This window comes from Peromyscus californicus, unplaced genomic scaffold (assembly GCF_007827085.1).
Source record: "Peromyscus californicus insignis strain IS unplaced genomic scaffold, ASM782708v3 Scaffold_22__1_contigs__length_63687245, whole genome shotgun sequence".
Taxonomy (NCBI): domain Eukaryota; kingdom Metazoa; phylum Chordata; class Mammalia; order Rodentia; family Cricetidae; genus Peromyscus; species Peromyscus californicus.
Window position 1 is genome coordinate 40,205,857 of NW_026294525.1, and position 20,689 is coordinate 40,226,545.

Consider the following 20,689-nt stretch of genomic DNA (forward strand, 5'->3'; position numbering starts at 1 on the left):
TGAAGGGTGGTGCCCTGTGAATCCCTTCCTGATCCCTGAATGATTATCAATAGAGACAGTATTGTGTGGGCTCAGTGCAGGTAACCTCAGTTGATGTGACTTAATGACTTACAAAAGTTATATTAGTCTCTGGAATGGTCTTTTGTTTCCCTTAATTCCATCCACTAGCTCTCACATATTTCCTGGCCCCTCTTGTGTAATGTTCCTTGAGTCTTTCAGGGGTGGTACAAGTGACTTATCTTGGGCTAAACCGATAATGGTGCTTGTGCTTTTCATCTTGGACAGCCATGTGTCTTCATGCACCACTGTTTATTGTAAGAACAGGCTTCTCTGATCAAGGCTAGGATCTGCTTTCTATGAGTGTCAGCATGGCTATTGAGAAGGGAGTTTTCTCCTATGCAGTTTAGTTAACCATCAGAAATGCATTTGAAAATCAAGTTTTCATTTCACTAACACTCAATTGTGATTTTATTATATGGTTTTCTTTATAACGTTTAATGAACAGACATGGGGTTGCAAAGAAATTATTAAATCAACCCACCAGAATTATTTTAAATACAAACTATCTCAAGATATTTAATTAGACATTGTATTTTCCAATTTAGTGACAATGATGCCTATACTCGCTATAGGGTATTAATGGTATTATACAATTGTATGCATTCAACACCTTCTCCTCCTCCTCCTCCTCCTCCTCCTCCTCCTCTTTCTCCTCCTTCTTCTTCTACCAACCAGCATTCAATTTTATATTTTTTATCAGTGATTATGATATATAAGTTGATTCTCAATTTCCTTTTTGACAAGCGTCCCATTAGATGTTCTTTCCTTAAAAGTGCCAGTGCCTTCTCTAATACTAGAATAGTCACATGTAAAATAAGTCTACACTAAGAAGAGTCAATGTTAAAAGAAATGTGTCAAGCTAAATATTTATCAAATATTTATCACCTGTTCTTTTACTAAACAGAAAATTACTTAAAAGATTGGGTTTTTTTTTGTTTCATTGTTCTATCTATTTATTTTTGATATTTCCACTAAAGAGGCTTCACACACAGCAAGAACATTGATTTATTGTATAGTAACTTTGTAAAATTTATATAGCTATAGTGTGATCTTCTTGGCTAAAGAGATAGAGTCTAATCTATGTTCTTAACCTAGGTATGCGCTGATATCACTAATACCTCCTGTGGGGCTAGGACTCATGACTGGAAATTCTGATACAATAACTATGCACTAGAGATATGGATTCTGGCTTTTCAAAGAGCAATTTTCTAAGGCAATGAAAATACATACAGACTTTTAAAACTCTTTCTTCGTTGATAAAATGAAAGACAAAATTATAGATAGGTAAATTTAAAATGACATGATCACTTGCAACCAAGAAAAGCACATATAAGTGGATGAAAAGTAGAATAGAAAACAAGATGGTAAGATAGTGAGCTAAAAGGAAGTTGCATGGATGCCTGCTTAAACATATGCTTGCCAGAAGTGGTGTTCTCTGTAGTTAAATCATTTTTGGCTATGTGAATAAGCAAGGATGTAGCAAGACTTTTTACAATTAATCAAATTAGAAGTGAGCCTCTCCAACCTCACTCCATATGACCTTTTTATTTTCTTTTAAAGAAACTAAAAACAATTGCTGCTGGTATCTTTCTGGGTTTCAGCTTATACGAAATTGAAGACTCAGGAAAATGGAGGGAATAGACTCAGTGTCCTACCTGGGGCCTGGGAAAAGTCAACATCAGGGAGAGTGATTTGGTCAAAAAAAAGTCCTATTAAATTCATGAGACAGAGTCTGCCATCACTGAAGAAAGCATGGGATTGAAGACAAGTATTACCGTGAGAGTAAAGGAAGAGGCACAAAATCACACTGAAAGAAAAACAATTAAAAGCAATGGAAACCAGGAGTTACCATAATAACACAGCTCCCCCACTGAAATACAACACTAACTCAAACCACATTGAAGAAATGAGTGTAATGAGCACTTGGGTGAGTGCTGGTGTTTGGGATTGTGCAGTTCTTTGAGGCTTGTTCTGCTGTCTTTAATACAGGGTTTGTGGGCTCTGTCAGTATTTGAGACTCAGTCAACCTAAAGAGGTAGGAACATGAGGGTATGTGTGGCAGGTGGTAAAGGTAATCCATGTTGCTATGGAGATCATAGGTTCCTGATATGCATAATATCAGTGTGAGGAAGAAGGAGAAATGGACTGTCCTGTTGATTTTGTGTTTTCTGCCATATATGTGTTGCACTATTAACTTGATGATGATTATAGGAGAATGAAAAATATGGAATTATATGTATCAAGTTGATGTAGTTTATCAAACAACCTCAAATAGTTATTCACACACACACATATGTAATCATATCATGGCCATGTGTGTGTACTTACATTACACCTATGCTTATGTATAAATACATTAAACTTTTAGGCCAGCTTTTCCCAGAGAAATCAATCCAACAAAAATCACAATAACATTGAAAATTTTTACCTTCATCACAAATGATAGACAGATAAATGTTAGTGTGAATATTCTTTATAAATTTTAATCTTTATTTTAAAATATAAAAAAACTATTGCACATCACACACCCAAACTAACCAAACATAAGACTTTATAACTCATACATCTTTCATACAGTTAGCAAAAGCATTCAAAATGGAAGCTGTGGATATTGACATTGAATTTTTTATTTTCACCATACATATTTTTATGTATATATCCACCATCAAACATGAAGAGTCCATGGCAGAGTTTAGAACCAGAAAAATAATTCGCTATTTAGCCTCTTTTATAACATGTTCATTGCCTGCAGTCTTCTGTCATCTCATGATATACAGCATTCTTATTCTCTTTTCTACATCTTCATGCTGTACCCATGTTCACTTGTTTACATAAATACATGTATATTATAGGCTAGAGTATGCATATGAGGGAAAGTGTGGCTCATTTTTCTTTGTGAGAGTGAGTGACCTCACATACTATTATTCATTTCAACTCCATCCATTTTCCTGCAAATTTTATGATATAATTTTTCTTTAGAACTGAATAGTATTTCAATTTACATATATGCAAAATTTTCATATTTGCCTCAGGCAGGCTGCAGAAGAATAAAAATGAAGACATGTGTGGCAGGTGGCAATGTCAATCCATGATATTGATGAACATCTGTTGGTAACAATATTCTTGAAGGATTGCTGAAATGGAAAATCTTTGGCAAAACTGACCACAGAGTAGAGAAAACTGAGAGAGATAAAGAGAAAAAGGGAGGTGAAAGATGGAGATTGCAGAGGAAACAGAAGGTATTAAGTCATGGGTGACTAGATTACTGAAATTTATGTAAATATCTTTAACATTTAGATAAAGAAGGCAGTTTGGAAAATAAGTGTAAATAACAAAAATTCACTAAAAACATAGGTAATTTGAATGAAAAAGAAATTACCCTCAAAGTGAATAACAGAGATTTACTAAAAACATAGACAATTTGAATAAATAAGAAATCTTTATCCTCAAAGTGACACTAAGTGGCTTTGCGGATAGCTTTTTCTATGTTAAGAAAATTGCTTCAGATCAGAAAACAAGGGAGAAATGCACTGAAGTTGTTCAATAATGAGACAATCATGATGTCAACGAAAAACTGCACCAACCTTCATTTGCCAGGAAGTCTTGATTCAGTATGATGGCAAAAAGTCAAAAGGATTTGTGCCTTAGGAAGGAGAGGTTGAGTTCATCTTTACTGAAACCCAAAGCCAGGAGGTGTTAAGCTCTGACTGAGCTGGGCTAGCGTTAATTTCAGGAGGTGGCATAACAATGTGGTTAGCTCAAAATGTGCTTCCTCAAAGCCAGTTATTGCTTAGACACCTACTTGAAGAGAAGCTCCACTTTTCTCTACATTTTTATAGCAAAAGGATGACTTGAGAGATATCCCTGAGTAGCAAAGCTGGCACAAGGCTGGGAGATTTATCTATATTGTAAAAAGGAAGGGAGAAGTTGACATTGTAAAGGTTCTAAAGCATATTCTCTACGAAAAGGGAGGTCAGGGTCTTGTTAGGAAGAAACAAGCCAGATGTTTGATCAAAAGGAGCACCATGGTAGTCATCTTGGTCCATGACATACAATAACAGAAAGCCATCTTCAGAAAATAAAATTCCAGTAAACAATATTGTATAAAAATTATAAATAAAACAACTAATCAATTAAAACTTTCATAAGACAACATGACTTTTTAAATCATAGCAAAAATAAGGACATCAAGGAATCCTAGTTACAGTCACCTGTGCTACACATGAAGACAGACATTTAAATTATTCCTAGAAATTAAAGTCTTCTGAATACCAGTGTTGATTCATTAGCAGTGATTAGCCAAGCAAGAAAATAAAGATAAAAAAACAGAGTTCTCATGTCCACAGCAGTGGGGAAAATCTAAAACTGTCATTTCAGTTTGAACATTGTATCACACAAAGTCTCCATTGAAGAAATGGATCATAACTGAAAATGTAAAGGCCAGGCATTTACCTTTGCAGAGCATATTGTCATCCCTCTGAAAACGTTGAGTTATATACACACGGATTTGACCAGAGTAAGAGAGGCTAACAAAATTCCTAGGTACAAAATCAAACTATTCCTATTCCTCAGCAAAGGCTGATACAAATATTAATTATTTAAATTGATATTATTAATAACAGAAAATATCTACATATAAAGAATAAATTTAACTATATATTTGCAACACTTTTTATAGAAATTGTAAAACAGCTTTTAAAAAAAACATTTAAAGAACTTTAATAATTAATAGGTATTCCATCTAGAATATATTTCCTAAGCCTGAGATATGGCTCAACATATAAAAAAAAATGCCCACTTCAAAGCTTTAAAATCTGAGTTTGATCCCTGGGGACCAAAACAGGATAAAAGAGAACAGACCCCTTCAAGTTGTCCTTTGACCTCTAAAAGTGCACACATTCACAAAAGTTAATAAAATTTAAAAGTAAAATCAGAATGTACTATTTCACTCAAAAGTAACATACACGTTACAACAAATTACTTTAAACTATAAGATAACATATTTTCTAAAATTCCTTAGAAAGGAAAAGAGTAATAATTTAGGAAAGGATCTTGAAAATGAACAAATGGTAGAACTTATCTATCCAGATATGGTTATTTATTATAAAATTATTTTAAGTAAAATTCTGTAGTTAGCATGAATCTTAATGACACTGAGAATATGTGGTATGTGCAAAACTGTATGTATGGAAATACACACAATTATAAACATTTATAAGTTTAAAGCATCATATTCCTTCTTTTATCTATTTTTCTACTTAAGCCCTCATTAAAGTAGAGCAAGTCAAATGTTGCTGAAACCTACTGTGACTCAGTGTGTCCACTTTTCTCACCATTTTATATGCTTCTTTCATTGGTGCATTTCTTTTAAATGTCCTATCAATTCATTTAGTTTGAGTACTTATTTTAACTATTTTGGATGAATCATTTTCATATAGGTCATCTACTATTTTTGCAATTATAAACAAGATATAAGGTGATCCATATTTATATTAGAAATCTTACCTTAGTTGTTATTTCCATTTATGTTTAAAAGATTGAAACTGCCACCCTGAGAAGCAAAGACAAGTCTATTTAGGGACTTTACCTTTCACAAACAAAACAACTCACACTATGTATCTGTTTTTCATCTTAGCAGGTGAGTGTGGTATAATTCCTGAATCTCTTGGAAGGGTTATTGGGTCATTACAATAGTTGGAATACACCTGAGTTATCTTGGCATCTTCAAATAACATCACAAGAGCTTGTTCTTACTGAAGAGCTTTTGTATGACCTACATTGTATGCAGCCACCCCTAATTATATCTTCCCGACTTAAATGCACACACTTCACATTTGGAAGCTTCAGGGAAAGAAATCCTAATGAGACTGTACATAACTAGGCATAAAAGAGAGAACAGATAAAGTCAGGGTGGCACTATCAGACATGCGGTACACTGTATTTAGCGTACAGAACAGACGGGAATCCTGAAGATGAAACCATGACAGAATGAGGCAAGAACAATGTATGCATTTATTCAGAGCCCTCTGGCCTATTATGTGTTCTCAGTGTCCACTCAGCAAACTCATCTGAGCATCAAACTCCTTTGGGTATCTTGCCTGGAAAAGACTGCAGAATCAGAGTTTCAGCAGAACATATTGAGCACCTCAGATACAAACAGCCATTTTAGAGCTGTTCACTTCTGAATTCATAAAGAATAATTGTTTTAGCTGGGCAGCGGTGGCACACGCCTTTAATCCCAGCACAGGGAGGAAGAGGCAGGTGGATCTCTGTGAGTTCAAGGCCAGCCTGGTCTAGAGAGTGAATTTCAGGACAAATTAAAAAAAAAAAAGAATAATTGATTTTCCTTGTTAACCCAATGGTTTGAGAGCTATGTGTGAGACATGAGACAGGCAAGAAGAGACAGAGAAGATTATTGTGTATGGGGTCTGTGTGTTTGTGTGTGTGTGTGTGTGTGTGTGTGTGTGTGTGTGTGTGTGTGTGTGTGAGAGAGAGAGAGAGAGAGAGAGGGAGAGAGAGAGAGAGAGAGAGAGAGAGAGAGAGGGAGAGAGACAGAGACAGACAGAGAGAGAGATGGAGACAGAGACAGAGAAACAGAGAGAGAACATAGAACATGTATGTGAGCATTAGTAGTAGAGTGGAAAATTTTCACCTAAAATCTAAATGATTACTCAAATGATATGAAAACCATGATTTTTGAGCATATTTATGAATCTAACTCAAATTAAAATGTCACTGATTTATTTTAAAATAAATTTAAATGTGATTTAACATTAATGTCAGTGTGCAGAGAAATAAATACTAATAAAATGGCTAACACACATGGAATGCTTAACACCTAGGATTTGTTAAATACTTCATGTGTAACATGCAATTGCATTTTCACAGAGATCCTGTTTCTATTAACATGAGAATGGGAGTCCTGAAGGTGCCTTGCCAAGGTCACACAATTATCTCAGTGGACTCAGAACTCAGCTGCAGAGTCACTCTACCCGTGTCTTCAGCCACCATGCTTCCCCAAAGCCACAGATAAAAGCTCAATATGTTGGACAAATGTCAATAGATAATATCTCTTTGTGTGAATAGGATATGATCTGTTGTTCTAATAGAAAATCTTCCCAAGTTATTACTACCTCTGGATTATATGAGATAGCTACCTGTAAATGAAGGCGGAGTTTTCTGTTCCTGCTTTCTGGTCCCAAATAAACACACAAAAGCTGATATTAATTACAGAAAGTTCAGCCAATAACCCAGGCTCATTACTAACTAGCTCTTACATTTAAATTGACCCATTTCTATTAAATTATGGTGTTGCCACGTGGCCATGGCTTTACTGGTCCTATCCTCTGGCATCTTGCTTCTTGGGTAGCTCACTCACATCTCTCCTGACTGTCTTCCTTCATCCCAGTCCTCAGTTTGATTGTTCAACCTAACCTTATCCTGTGTTGCCATAGGCCAAACAGCTTTATTATTAACCAATGAGAGTAATACACATTCAGAGCGTACAGAAGATCATCCCACAGCAGATACCAATTATCTACCAGTGCTTAGAATCTTTTTTTTTGCCAACTCAATTTAAGAAACTAATTAATTCAATTGTGATTTAATGATTGACTCCAAAACACAGATGCTTCAGGATCTTTACTGAGGAAATGCAATTACAATATTGATGACTGGTAGTAGTTTTTCTAAGGTACATAATCTAAATAATATAATTTACGACATAAAGTGCACCTTATACAGTTTTTATGTGTGTCATGATTAAAAAATTTTAATTCCTTTTATAGCAATAACATTAGTGAAGTGAAATTGTTTCCTTAAAACTTGGAAATTGGAGAAAAATATGCATTCAAATACCATTTGTGCTATTTATTCAACAAAGAGGGTTTTAGATCATTAAGCCCAATATTGTCATCTGTAAAGTGAACCAAAATTTTACTTAAAAGGAATGCATTTGGGGATTATATAACTTGTCCACTTCGTTAACAAGTATTTAATGATCCCTATTTTATGCAAAGCACTATCTGAGAAGTAATTTTAACAAAGAAAATAAAAATTCATCCACAACAGCCAAAATACATATGATGTTGAGGTTAGAACACTAAAGATTATTAGTTAACATTATACAAATAAAATATAGATAATACACTTAATATACTTACTTATGAATGAATATCCTGTGCCAAATGCAAAGTATCCCTGGTTACTATGATATTGATCAATATTATATTTTACTGCACATATAAGCCTTCTGTGTGCTACTGTAGTCAACAGGAAACTATGAGGTAAAGAAATCAAAATAAAAGATTAGTGTTTTTGCAAATATTTAAATAGAAGTGTTCTAAAAATGATGAGGATTCCTGAATTTGTCCATTGAATCTGTTATGTAGCAGAAACTCCTGAGCAGAGCTGGTCTTGGCTCCTCTTTCCTGGCATGCATTTGGAAGTTACACCCTGCCTGTTCTACTTCAGAACACAGTGTTGATGACACTGAAAACTCATTAATGAAGCTCCATTCCCCAGGCCCAACAGCAATTTACATTTCATAAATGAAACCAACAGCCTGGAAAAGTGAATGCCCTATGTGAAAAGGCACGTTGTCTGCTCAGTGGCTCCGCTTGGGGATTACTGATTCCAAGTTTCTGAAATTCTCAAAATGAAGGGCCTCAGTGTCAATTGTTTTTCAAACCGGATATTGTATTCTTGTGCATAACGAATAAGTTTGAGGGGGAAAAAAACAGTGAAGAAGGTGAAAAAAAATAACAGCCCCTGCCCCTGGCATCCAAACCCTAAGATGTTCACAAACTAGTTTCTTTCTTCCCTGAAGCTTCCAAGAAGCCTTTGACTACTGTTTTTTTTTTTAATTTAATTTTATTTTTATGTGCATTTGTGTTTTGCCATGGGTGTCGGGTCCCCTGGAGTTAGAGTTACAGACATTTGTGAGCTGCCATATGGGTGCTGGGAACTGAACCCAGGTCTTCTGGAAAAGCGGACAGTCCTTTTAACCACTGAGCCATCTCTCCAGCTCCGACTATTGCTTTTTAATGGATATTTGGGGGTTAGTTTAATTTCAGTGTTCATACAAGTCCCACTTAGGAACTACATTTTCATTTGACTCAAAACGTATGTATCAATTGACAGAGATTGCATCTATAAAATGAGCTTTTATACATAAGCTCTTAAATGACAAAGTGTTCTGAAGAGCAGCTGCTCAACCTCAGCAAACCTCTACTTCATCCACTTGAGATTCTGCCTCTTGGTTCTGATCCAGGATCCACCTAGCCTTTTCATCCCTGTCTCTCCAGATAATTATTTACCTTATTGCAACCTACTTACAAGATCCCCTCTTCCCACCACACCTCCAATTCCCTGATGTGAACAGGTCCCCTAAGACCTTTCCGAAAGCCTCTCTAGGACTTTTCTCCTATCTCACCTCTATTTCTCTAGGCTAACCACCAGCTGTCAGAAACACTCCCTACCAGGCAACCCACAGCCTCAACACTTTCCAAAGATCCAGGGACAGCAACAGACGCCAAGACCCAGAAACAAAGACAAGACATAGAATCACATCAATTATCACAGCACCAGGTGCCTAGACACTAGCACAAAAATACAATCATTAACAGCCAAGACAGTATCTCTCCACCAGAACCCAGTAACCCCACTACACTAGACACTGAGAAATGCAATATAACTGAAGCACAAGACAAGCACTTCAAAGTAGTGATTAGGAATATGTTCAAGGACCTTGAAGACAATATGAATAAATCCCCTAACGAAGTCTGTGAAAACACAAACAGTGCAATAAAATAATGAAAGCAGTTTAAGACATGAAAATAGAAAAAGAACCACTAAAGAAATTCAAAGCTGAAATAAAACTTCAAATGAAAATTCAGAAAATCAAACAAAAATCTAATAGGTAAACATCATCAAAGACTGCAGGACATGGAAGAGAAAAATCTCAAGCATTAAAGACAAGGTAGAAAAAAATAAATACTTCAGTCAAAGAAAACATTAAATTAAAAGAAAAATCCAGGCAAAAAAAACATCTAGGAAAGTATGGAAGTACCAAATTTACAAGTCATAGGAATAAATGAAGGAGGAAAACACAGGTCAAAGGTACAGAAATACTTTCAACAAAATCTTAGAAGAAAATTTCCCTAACCTAAAGAAGGAAGTGCCTATAAAAATACAAGAAGAATCAGAACACCAAATAGACAGCACCAGAAAAGAAATCTCCCATGATGCATAGCAATCAAAACACTAAATAAGCAAGCAGAGAAGGAATGCTAAAAGCTTCAAGGAAAATAAACCATGTAACATAAAGGCAGGCAAATTAAAATAACACCTGATTTCTTAGTGGCGACTCTAAAAACCAGAAGGGCCTGCCAGGATGTTCTACAACTCTAAAAGGAAGGCAGCTACAGGAGGATCTGCATGAGTTTGAGGTCAGCCTGTTTTGCATAGTCAGTTCAAGGACAGCCAGAGATAGAGAGTGAGACCCTGTCTCTAAAAATTGAACTAAATAGATAGATGGATGGATAGATAGATGGATGGATGGATGGATGGATGGACGGACGGACGGACGGACGGACGGACGGACGGACAGACAGACAGACAGACAGATAGATAGATAGATAGATAGATAGATAGATAGAATATCTTTGGGGTAACTCTAAGCAAGCAACTGAAAGACTCATATAATAGAAACTTTTTTTTTTTTTTTTTTTTTTTTTTTTTTTTTTTTTTTTTTTTTTTTTTTTTGGTTTTTCGAGACAGGGTTTCTCTGTGTAGCTTTGCGCCTTTCCTGGAACTCACTTGGTAGCCCAGGTTGGCCTCGAACTCACAGAGATCCGCCTGGCTCTGCCTCCCGAGTGCTGGGATTAAAGGCGTGCGCCACCACCACCCGGCTAATAGAAACTTTTAAGACACTGAAGATAGAAATTGAAGATGCTATCAGAAGATGGAATGATCTTCAGGGTTTATGGATATACAGGAATAATATAGTGCACACAGCTGTTGTGGTAAAAGCCACTTATAGATTATCACAATCCCTGTCAAAATTCCAAAACAATCCTTCACAGAAATTGAAAGGACTATTTTTTGCTCTATGTAGAAACAGAAATAAAGTAAAACCAGGATAGCTGAAAAAATCCTGACTTTAAAGAACTGTTGGAGGTATTACCATCCCTGATCTCAAGTTATACTACAGAACTATTATCATAAAAGGAACATGGTGTGAGCATAAGAACAGACATGCTGATCAATGTAATGGAATTGAAGACCAAGACATTAAGTACACATACCTACAGATAGCTGACTTTTGACAAAGAAGCCAGAAATACACACTGGAAAAAAAAAGAGTATTTTCAAGAAATGTTGTTACACTGGATGAGTGCATGTAGAAGAATGCAAATAGATCCATATTTATTCCCCTGCAAAATTCAGCTTCAAATGGGTGAAGGACTTCAGCATAAGGCAAATATCCTGAATCTGACAGAGGAGAAAATGAGGGTTAGTGTTGAACTTGTTAGCACAGGAAAAGGCTTTCTGAATAAGATACTAATAGCACAGGTAATAAGACCAATGATTAATAAACAGGACCTCATGAAACTGAAAAGCTTCTGTATGGCAAAGGACACTTATCATGAGGACAAAACTTCAGGCTACAGAATGGGAAAAGATTTTTTTTTTTTTACCAGTTATATATCTGAGAGATAATTAATAGCAAAAGCCTTGGAGGGATAGTCCATAACCCCTTTCTTGTATCCTTGATGTGAAAACCAGAACCACATGGCTGAAGCTATCAATTTAATCTCAGGCAGATTTTTTTAAGACAAGAGTAAAAAGCAATACACTCTTTACCAAAATCTCATGAGAATGGTTTCTAGGCCACTTACTAATACTCTTCCCCTATGAAACTTCCTGAGCTGTGCCCTCCCCATGTTTCAAATCACACTTAGCAAGGTTTTCCATGTGCCTACAAGGATTGCCCAGTAACACCTGTTTTGAACATCCAGCAGCTTTTTACTTTAAAGTCACATAGAGTTCCAATAAACAGCATGGTCATTTCTGTCATAGCAATGCCCCAGTCCTTGGTGCAAACTTCTGTCTTAGTCAGTGTCTTATTGCTGTGGAGAGACACTGTGACCAAGGAAAATTTTTTAAAGAAAAGTATTTAATTTGTGGCTTGATAACAATTTCAGGGGCTTAGAGTACTCATTATCATTGTAGGGAACATGACAGCAGGCAGGCATGGTGTTGGAGAAGTAGCTGAGAGAGCTACATCCTAGTCTGTAAACACACACACAGAGAAAGAGAGAGAGAGAGAAAGAGAGAGAGAGAGAGAGAGAGAGAGAGAGAGAGAGAGAGAGAGAGAGAGAACTGAGAGAGAGAGGTGGGGTTGGTTTGTCTTTTGAAACCTCAAAGCACATCCCCAGTGATGCACTTCCTCCAATCAGGTCATGCCTTCTCCAAAAAGGCCACGCCTCCTAATCCTTCTTAATAGTGCCATTCTGATGACTAAGCATTCAAATATATAGCCTTTGGGGGACAGTTTTATTCAAAACACCACAGATATCCTTAGTCATCACAGAAACACATATCAAAAATACTTTCAAATTTCATCTTATGTAGAATGAAAAAAACAATAAAAAATGACAACTCATGCTGGTGAGTGTGTGGGTAAAGGGAACACTCATTCACAGCTGGCTGAAGTTCAAACATGTGCAGCTTGTATGGAAATCAGTGCTTGACACTGCTTGGGTGGCTAAGAAGCTGAGACTAGATGGATCCTCTACCCAGGAAAAATCCAAATACTTCTGTTCTGCTAAAGAAACTCAGCAACAAAAACGACTCCTAACAACATTCTGCTATACCTATATGTTGTGGAATATTGTTTTAATTGAGCGAAGATGTGTTATATGTATTTATGTCGCGGAATATTACTCTTTAACTTTGTGAAGGTGTGTTACAGTTGTTTCTGCTGCCTTTGTTAGTGATGTAAGGATGTGTTACATTCGTTTATGCTGCATTTGTTTAATTATGAAAAGATGGGTTGCTGTTTCACCTTGCCTGTCTATGGCACCTGATTGGTCTAATAAATAGCTGAATCCCCAGTAGCTTGGCAGAGAAAGGATAGTTGAGACTGGCAGGCAGAGAGAATAAATAGGAGAACCCTAGGTTCGAGGGAAAAGAAGAAGAGAGGAGAGAACGATGGAGAAAGAGAGGGGCATACCTGGGGCCAGAAGCCAGGCAGCCCCCAGCCAGACATGAGAAGTAGTGAAAGTAAGATATGCATACGGGGCGGGGGGGGGGGGGGAGGCAAAAAGCCCTGGGGCAAAACATAGATGAAGAGAAACAGGTGAAGTTAAGTTAAACAGAGCTAGCCAGAAATGAGCCTAAGCTAGGCTGAGCATTCATAACTAATAATAAGTCTCCATGTCATGATTTGGGAGCTGCTTGGTGGCCCAAAAGTAAACGCCTGGTACACCTGTAGATCATTGTCTCACTCAGCCATCATCAGAGAAGCTTCCTCCTTCAGTAGATGGGAATAAACACAGAGACCCACAACTGGACAGTGTGCATAGAGTGAGAGACCTTGGAACACTGAGTCCTAAATGGGATGTCCCCATCAAATTCCTCCCCTCAGGGCTCAGCAAACTGCAGAAAAGGGGGAACAATTGTAAGAACAAGAGAGGGTGATTCCAAGGAAACAGTGTCTTCCAGATACAACAAGACTGAAGCACATATGAATTTATAGAGATTGTAAGCAGCAGGGAAGAATGCTCTATTTAGGCACCTGTTTGCCTTCCCCATGTACATTGAGATATGGAAGTGTTATCTTCAGCAACAGGGTCTTACCATCATTATACACAGGGCCTGCACAGGTCCAAACCAGATGGGATCCAGAAACTGAGAATATAGACCTTAATTCTAATAGGCCTTAGTTCTAATACCAAACAAAAAGCTATCCCAAATTGACAACTGCTCACAAAGGAACATTTAGGTTTGCCAAGGGTGTCTCACTGGGTATGTGATTGAAACTTAAGGGCAAGCCCCATGCCCATCAGTCACTGGCCAATGCAAAATGAACTCAAAGGTATTTTGGAGATATTTTTGTCTCATACTACTTTGTTAGTTTGATTGATTTTTTTGTATATTATGGTTTCTGATTTTGTGTTTTATGAGTTTCGTGTGTGTGTGTGCGCGCGCGCGTGTGTGCATGATTATGTAGTTTTCATGTACTTTCTTGTTTGTTTTCTTTTATTCTTGCTTGTTTTATTTTTCTATTTGCTTGTTTGTTTTCTTGAGAGAGAGATATAGGGCTTGAAGTGTGGGGAGCTGGAAAGTATCTTGGAGGAGATCAGGGAGAGAAAATTAATCAGAAATATTGTATGCAAAAAGATTTATTTTCAATTAAAAATGATACTGTTAATTTACCACTGTATATTTCATCAGATCCTGAAACTTGTGAACAAAAGGTCAAATTCTTACGCTGATGGAAAATATTTCAAGAAGGAACATAGAATATTTAAAAAGCTATAGAAAATAACACTTATATCTTATTGAGGCATATCAATGTTAATATCAGGTTTGTTCTATAAAATTAAGTGAATGTGTCAAACTAAAGATGAGTATATGTGCCAAAGGTGTCAAAAATACAGTTTTAGTACCAATAACAGTTTTACATGATGTGCATTTGAATATTTAACAAAACAGGGTGGAGCTGACTATGCAGTTACTGTACAAAGGAATGGCTATCTAACTGTCTGCAAGTTGAGATTCATAGACTTTGGTTTTGGATAGGTGTGTGTTTGAGTGACTACATTAATCTTGGAGCTAATTTGTATTTGTAAGTTCTACACAATGAAGCACTTTTTATTTAAATAGTGAAAATGAAAACACATTAAAAGAAACCTTGAATGGAAATGACTAGAGTGAACTTAACACATTATCTATGCTCAAGGAATACCATAATTATGAGGTCATGTTTTATGCTCTTCCAAGGAAGACAACTATTATGTACATACTATGCATTGGTCAGAAGTATCTATGCCAAGAATGAGAACAAAATCCTAGGCAAGCCTGGTTGTATAGAGGATGAACCAGAAATTTTGAAAGGTAGTCATTATTGTGTTAATTAAGTTGATTCTGTGGCACTTAGTTACACACTTTTTAAAACTATGTATTTAAAAAAAACTATCTATTTTATATTAAGTTAGATTGCAGAATTTTCTAGTAAAATACGTTGACTTGTGAAAAATAATAACAGATGCTTAATCTCACCTTTATAATTAATTTTAAGCCAACTTAATTGATTTAGTAAAATTAGTAACAGAAGTAAAACATTTATCATTTTAAAATTGTGAAGGTAGCCACCAGGTGGCGCTCCATGAATTGAATCTGTGGTAGTCCATAGAAAATTGATGATTAAATTTGTCAAGTCAAGGAAAGTAATGGTAGTCTTTTTCTGAGTATGTTTAATTAGTTTCCTTATTTGTAGCAATCAATGAATTTTAAAATAATAAGGTATTGTTATTAAAGACAAAACACAAATGATTTGACTGGCATGAGATTTTTTTGTTTTGTTTAGGTATGTTTTTCTTTTTGTTTTTTGAGTAAGAGTTTCACTATGTAGCTCTGGCTGGCCTGGAACTCGCCATATACAAACCAAGCTAGTCTCAAACTCACATAAACATGTCTGCCTCTGCCTCTAGAGTGCTAGGATTCAAGGTGTGTCACCATGCCCAGCTTGACGAGCATAAAATTTTTGATAAGCTGAATTTTAAAAATAAATGGTTACATTTGTGTGTGTACACCTCTCTCTCTCTCTCTCTCTCTCTCTCTCTCTCTCTCTCTCTCTCTCTCTCTCTCTCTCTCTCTCTCTCTCTGTGTGTGTGTGTGTGGGTGTGTGTGTGTGTGTGTGTGTGTGTGTGTGTGAGTGTAGCAGTACACATGCCATGATGTGAGTGCAGAAGTCAGAGGACATCTTGCAGGACTTAGTTCTTCCCTTCCAGTATGTGGGTTCCCGGAATCTAACTCAGGTCATGAGCATTAGTGGAAATCATCTTTAGCTGGTGACTTTTAAATTCAACAATATTTTGTTTAAGTGACTTTACAGTTTACTAAGGATCATGTTGCACAAACATATTGTTAACATATGTGACTATAATCAAAACTGAGAACTTACAAGAAAAATCAGTCTAATTAGTCAACTTGGTACTGAGAACTTTTCTAATACTTATTTTCATTCCTTTGTTTGTTTGTTTGTTTGCTTGTGTCTTTCACCCCAGTACCTGAAACTAAAAAAGGTGAAATGATCTCCAAAGCAGGTAAGGGTACTAGTGGTAGCTTGCATAGGAATAAATTGTCTTTGGGGTTTGATAAAGGATGATTTACAATCTAGACAAAGGAAAGCTGTGAGCCTTCCCAAACATAGAGAAAGCAAAACAAATAAAAAGAGCAGCACACCCTCTTCATATATTTAAAGTTTACAAGCAATAAGATTGTACATATGTTAAAAATGAAATATGCTTTTATATAAAACCTGTTTTTTGGAGACAGATTTTGGGCAAGTCCATTTAACCAATAGAACCATTACCAACCACTGTTTCTTCTTTACACATACTGCAAATAAACACTTTTTCAGAGCACCAAGTAATCAATAGGGATCTCAAATCTAACCAGAGCATGATAAATGCTAGAAATTTATCTACACGATTTGATGACTAGTTGAGTGTGACACACTTACTTTTCCTTACATTCAACCAATCTTTAAATTAGTAGTGTCATATAGCACAAAGCATAAATTCTATCTTTTTCTTTTGGATATGTACCTTTGGGAAGGTAACTCTTTACCTTTGGATTTTAATTTAAAATTTCTACTATATGTATTTATTTTTATATTTATTTATTTATTGTGTATGTTGCGCTTGGGGGGAGGGGGGGCAGGTGTTGGCACACCTCTGGGGTTCAGAGGACAACTTGAAGAAGCCAGTTTTCTTCTTCCTGTAGGATGATTCCAGGGATGGAGACACAGATTAAAAGAATCGGTGACAAGCATAAGTCCCCTCTATTTATCTCCCTCGTCTGCTGTACATTTTCTAAAGTCAGGGTTTTTTAAGGGAGGAAATGAAGACTAGCTGAGTACTTAGAGAAAATGGTAGAGGTTGAAGAAGAAACATTACTGAACAGGTGAAACACACACCATGATATAAATCCAGAGCAAAATTCTAATTAATGGCAATCTTTCTAGTGCCAACCATATCTGAGATATTTCTACTATCAATATGCAGAAAATATTGTGCACAGACCTAGGCAATAGGTGGTTGTGGCTGTATCTCTGTCTCTCTGTGTAGTGAAAATTGGCTCTACAGAAAGACAAGCATTGCACTTTTGGTTTAAGAACATTTGCACATTTCCCTTTGCATATTTTCTAGCATACGTCTAAGTAATAGAAGCAGTACACTCTCTCCATCTTACATTTAATACTAACCCAAGTGATCATTTAAACTTTTCATAAAAGTAATAGCATAATCTGAAAGAAGTTTAGTGAGTCTTCTCATTTTTAGTGAGTGAATATCACCATTTTAAGTGACTTATAATCTTAAAGCAGTTGGTCTCAGGAAGAGCACATAAAAGAACTAAAGATAATACAGACTAAGAAGATAGTGTTAGCTTTGTGCTCAGTGGAAAATTTTGCAATTTTTAACTGTAGGAAAAATGAGTAGGATAATGACAATGATCTATTCCTGTTCCATGCTTATATCAAAAGTCAGATATAAATGAAGAAAAGGAAGAACAACATATAAAATACGCTATGTTGTTAGATCTTCCTGATTAGTTTCAATGAGAGTGTCCTAATACACAAAAGCTATATTACAGCATCAATTAGTGTAAGCATGGTATTGCCTTTTACCCTGTATTTTGATGCTTGTATCTAAAACAAAGGCAATATACATATGTGGTGATATTGTGTTCCTCAAAATATTGTGCACCCTAATAAGCTTATCTGGGGTCAGAGAACAGAACAGCCACTAGATACAGAGGCCAGAAAATGGTGGCACACACACCTTTAATCCTAGCATTCCGAAGGCAGAGATCCGCCTGGATCTCTCTGAGTTCAAAGCCAAACTGGAAACAGCCAGGCATGGTGACTCACGCCTTTAATCCCAGGAAGTGATGGCAGAAAGCAGAAAGGTATATAAGGCAGGAAAACCAGGAACTAGAGCCTGGTTAAGCTTTTAGGATTTTAGCAGCAGTTCAGCTGAGATCCATTTGGATGAGGACTCAGAAGCTTCCAGTCTGAGGAAACAGGATCAGTTAAGGAACTGGTGAGGTGAGGTGGCTATGGCTTGTTCTGCTTCTCTGATCTTCCAGCATTCACCCCAATACCTCGCCCCAAGTTTGTTTTATTAATAAGTCCCTTTAAGATTCATGCTACATACATACTTTCAATACATTATTATCAATCACGCTAAATATTTACTTCTGCTGTGTGAGATATTTATTTTTAACTTTCTTGAAGAAAGAGACTATGTAAAAGATAAAAATAGCTTTTTATTTTACTTTATGGCATTGAGATCATTTTGAACTACCAATATATAAATGACAGAAAGAATTATAAATGATATTTATAATATTTTTATTCTAATCTGCATATCAGGAATCTTGACTGCCATTCAATTGCTGTTAGCCTCTTCTTTATTCTCCCCCACACCCCATCCCACTGTGCTTTTCCCATCACATGAGAGGAAACATACAATATTTGTGTTCCTAGATCTGGCTTAAGTGAAAAAGAATGTTTTAACTATTAAAGACCTCACTAATTATAACAAAAAAATTTTAATTTTAACTTATGCACACAATTCTGTTGAAAATATGTATCACTGTGATATGCTTAACATGAGGATATTTTACATTAAAAACAAGTTTGCAGATAAGAGAAAATAAAAAAGAAATAAGCACAAATATCATTTTAATAAAAAATAATGAACCGGCAAACGAATGAGAACATATAGCACACTTAGTGTTACTGCCATGTGTCTGCAATTGTACTGGTGATTATAAAATCTACAAACATGTGAGAAGATGGTATTTTCTTTCCAAAAGTGATAACCATGAACTATTTCAACCTGGTTAGAGTACTAGTAAAGAGTGTTCTAGGATTCTAGATGGCGAAAGCATCCCTACACTATCAGTAAAATTCTCAGGGTAATGGTGTATTTAAATTCTAATTTCGGAATATGTAAGAGCCTCTGAGAGAGGAAATGTTTTACGACAATGATGGAGACTCCGCTGACTTTATGCTAGAAAGACATCCACTTGTCTCTCTTTGCCACTTGTTAAGGACGTGATTTAATTGGCTTATGCTTCTAAACTTCGGTTTCCTTATCCTTTTCATGAAAGTCGTCAAATTCACCTATCAAGGTTGTTATATGCAAGACAGGTGTTGCTTACAACTTGAGTTAGCTTCAGCATGTGGTAGCTGTCTTTAGAAGGGAGCCTACAATCAAGGTTGAGTGTCTCATATTGATGGGGGGAAAGAGGAATCAAACTGCACCAAAGACTCTCAGGGGCAATGAGATGAGTGGAAGACCGAAAGAATGCAGCAATAAGATGCAGCCAATATAGAAAGGGTTCTCAAAATCCAGGCCTGGGGCTGAGGAGCAGAAACAATGTTGGGATCCTTCAAGACCCGAGTAAGGAGCAAGGGTATTGAGAGTTATAACAGCACAGGGAATAATATCGTGTAGAACTATTTTTTGTGGTGATATTTTGTTTATGCTCTAACAAATAAAGCTTGCCTGGAGATCAGAGTGTGGAGCTAGCCACTAGAGGCCAGGCAGGCGTGGCACACACCTTTAATCCCAGCATTTAGGAAGAGGAACCGGAAAGTGATATGGCTGGGCCGAGAGAGGAAGTGATAAGTCGGGGTGGAGCCAGGAGCTAGGCCCTTTGGGTCTGTGGATTCGGCAGAGGTATGAAGTCTTTCTAGTGGCTGGCTGCTCTGCTTCTCTGATCTTTCAACTTTCACCCTGATATCTGGCTCTGCATTTTTGTTATTAAGACCAATTAGAATTCGCCCTACAATTTATAATTGGGGATTTGGGGATAAATTCTTTAAAATAATCAAAGTATTACAAAATAAAATTAACCACAATCATGCTCTGATATAGACAAGATATAATGATCCTAAGATGTTTCTGATTAATTATTTACTCTTCAATTTAGGTCTCTATTGCTGTGAAGAGGCAATATGACCACAGCCACTCTTATAAAAGAAAACCTTTAATTAGGGCTGGCTTACAGTTCAGAGGTTTAGTCCATTGTCATGTCAGTAAACATGGTGGCTTGCAGTCAGACATGGTGCTGGATAGTAGCTAAGAGTCCTATGTCTGAATCAGCAGCAGCAAGAAAAGAGAGTGTCACTTGCCTGGCTTGAGCATCTGAAACTCCAAAGGCCACGCCTCTAATAGTGCCAGTCCTTGGTAATGAAGCATTCAAATCTATGCGCTTATGGGAGCCATTCCTATTCAAACAGCTACAACTTTCAAAATTAATTACAACTATGACTTGTGTTTAGTACGGAAAGATTCTTTAAGGATCATTCATTCTTGGAACCCAG

At 36.5% G+C, this 20,689-nt stretch overlaps 1 protein-coding gene across 3 annotated transcripts in view; it reads left to right on the forward strand.

Annotated features, from left to right (window-relative positions):
* Trdn (triadin) overlaps nucleotides 1-20,689 on the forward strand; it is a 394,997-nt gene that overhangs the window by 302,018 nt on the left and 72,290 nt on the right. For all 3 annotated transcript variants that reach the window (XM_052751301.1, XM_052751302.1, XM_052751303.1), the window contains one exon: nucleotides 16,356-16,394. In XM_052751301.1, coding sequence (XP_052607261.1) covers nucleotides 16,356-16,394 — 39 coding nt within the window. The remainder of the gene's footprint in view (nucleotides 1-16,355; nucleotides 16,395-20,689) is intronic.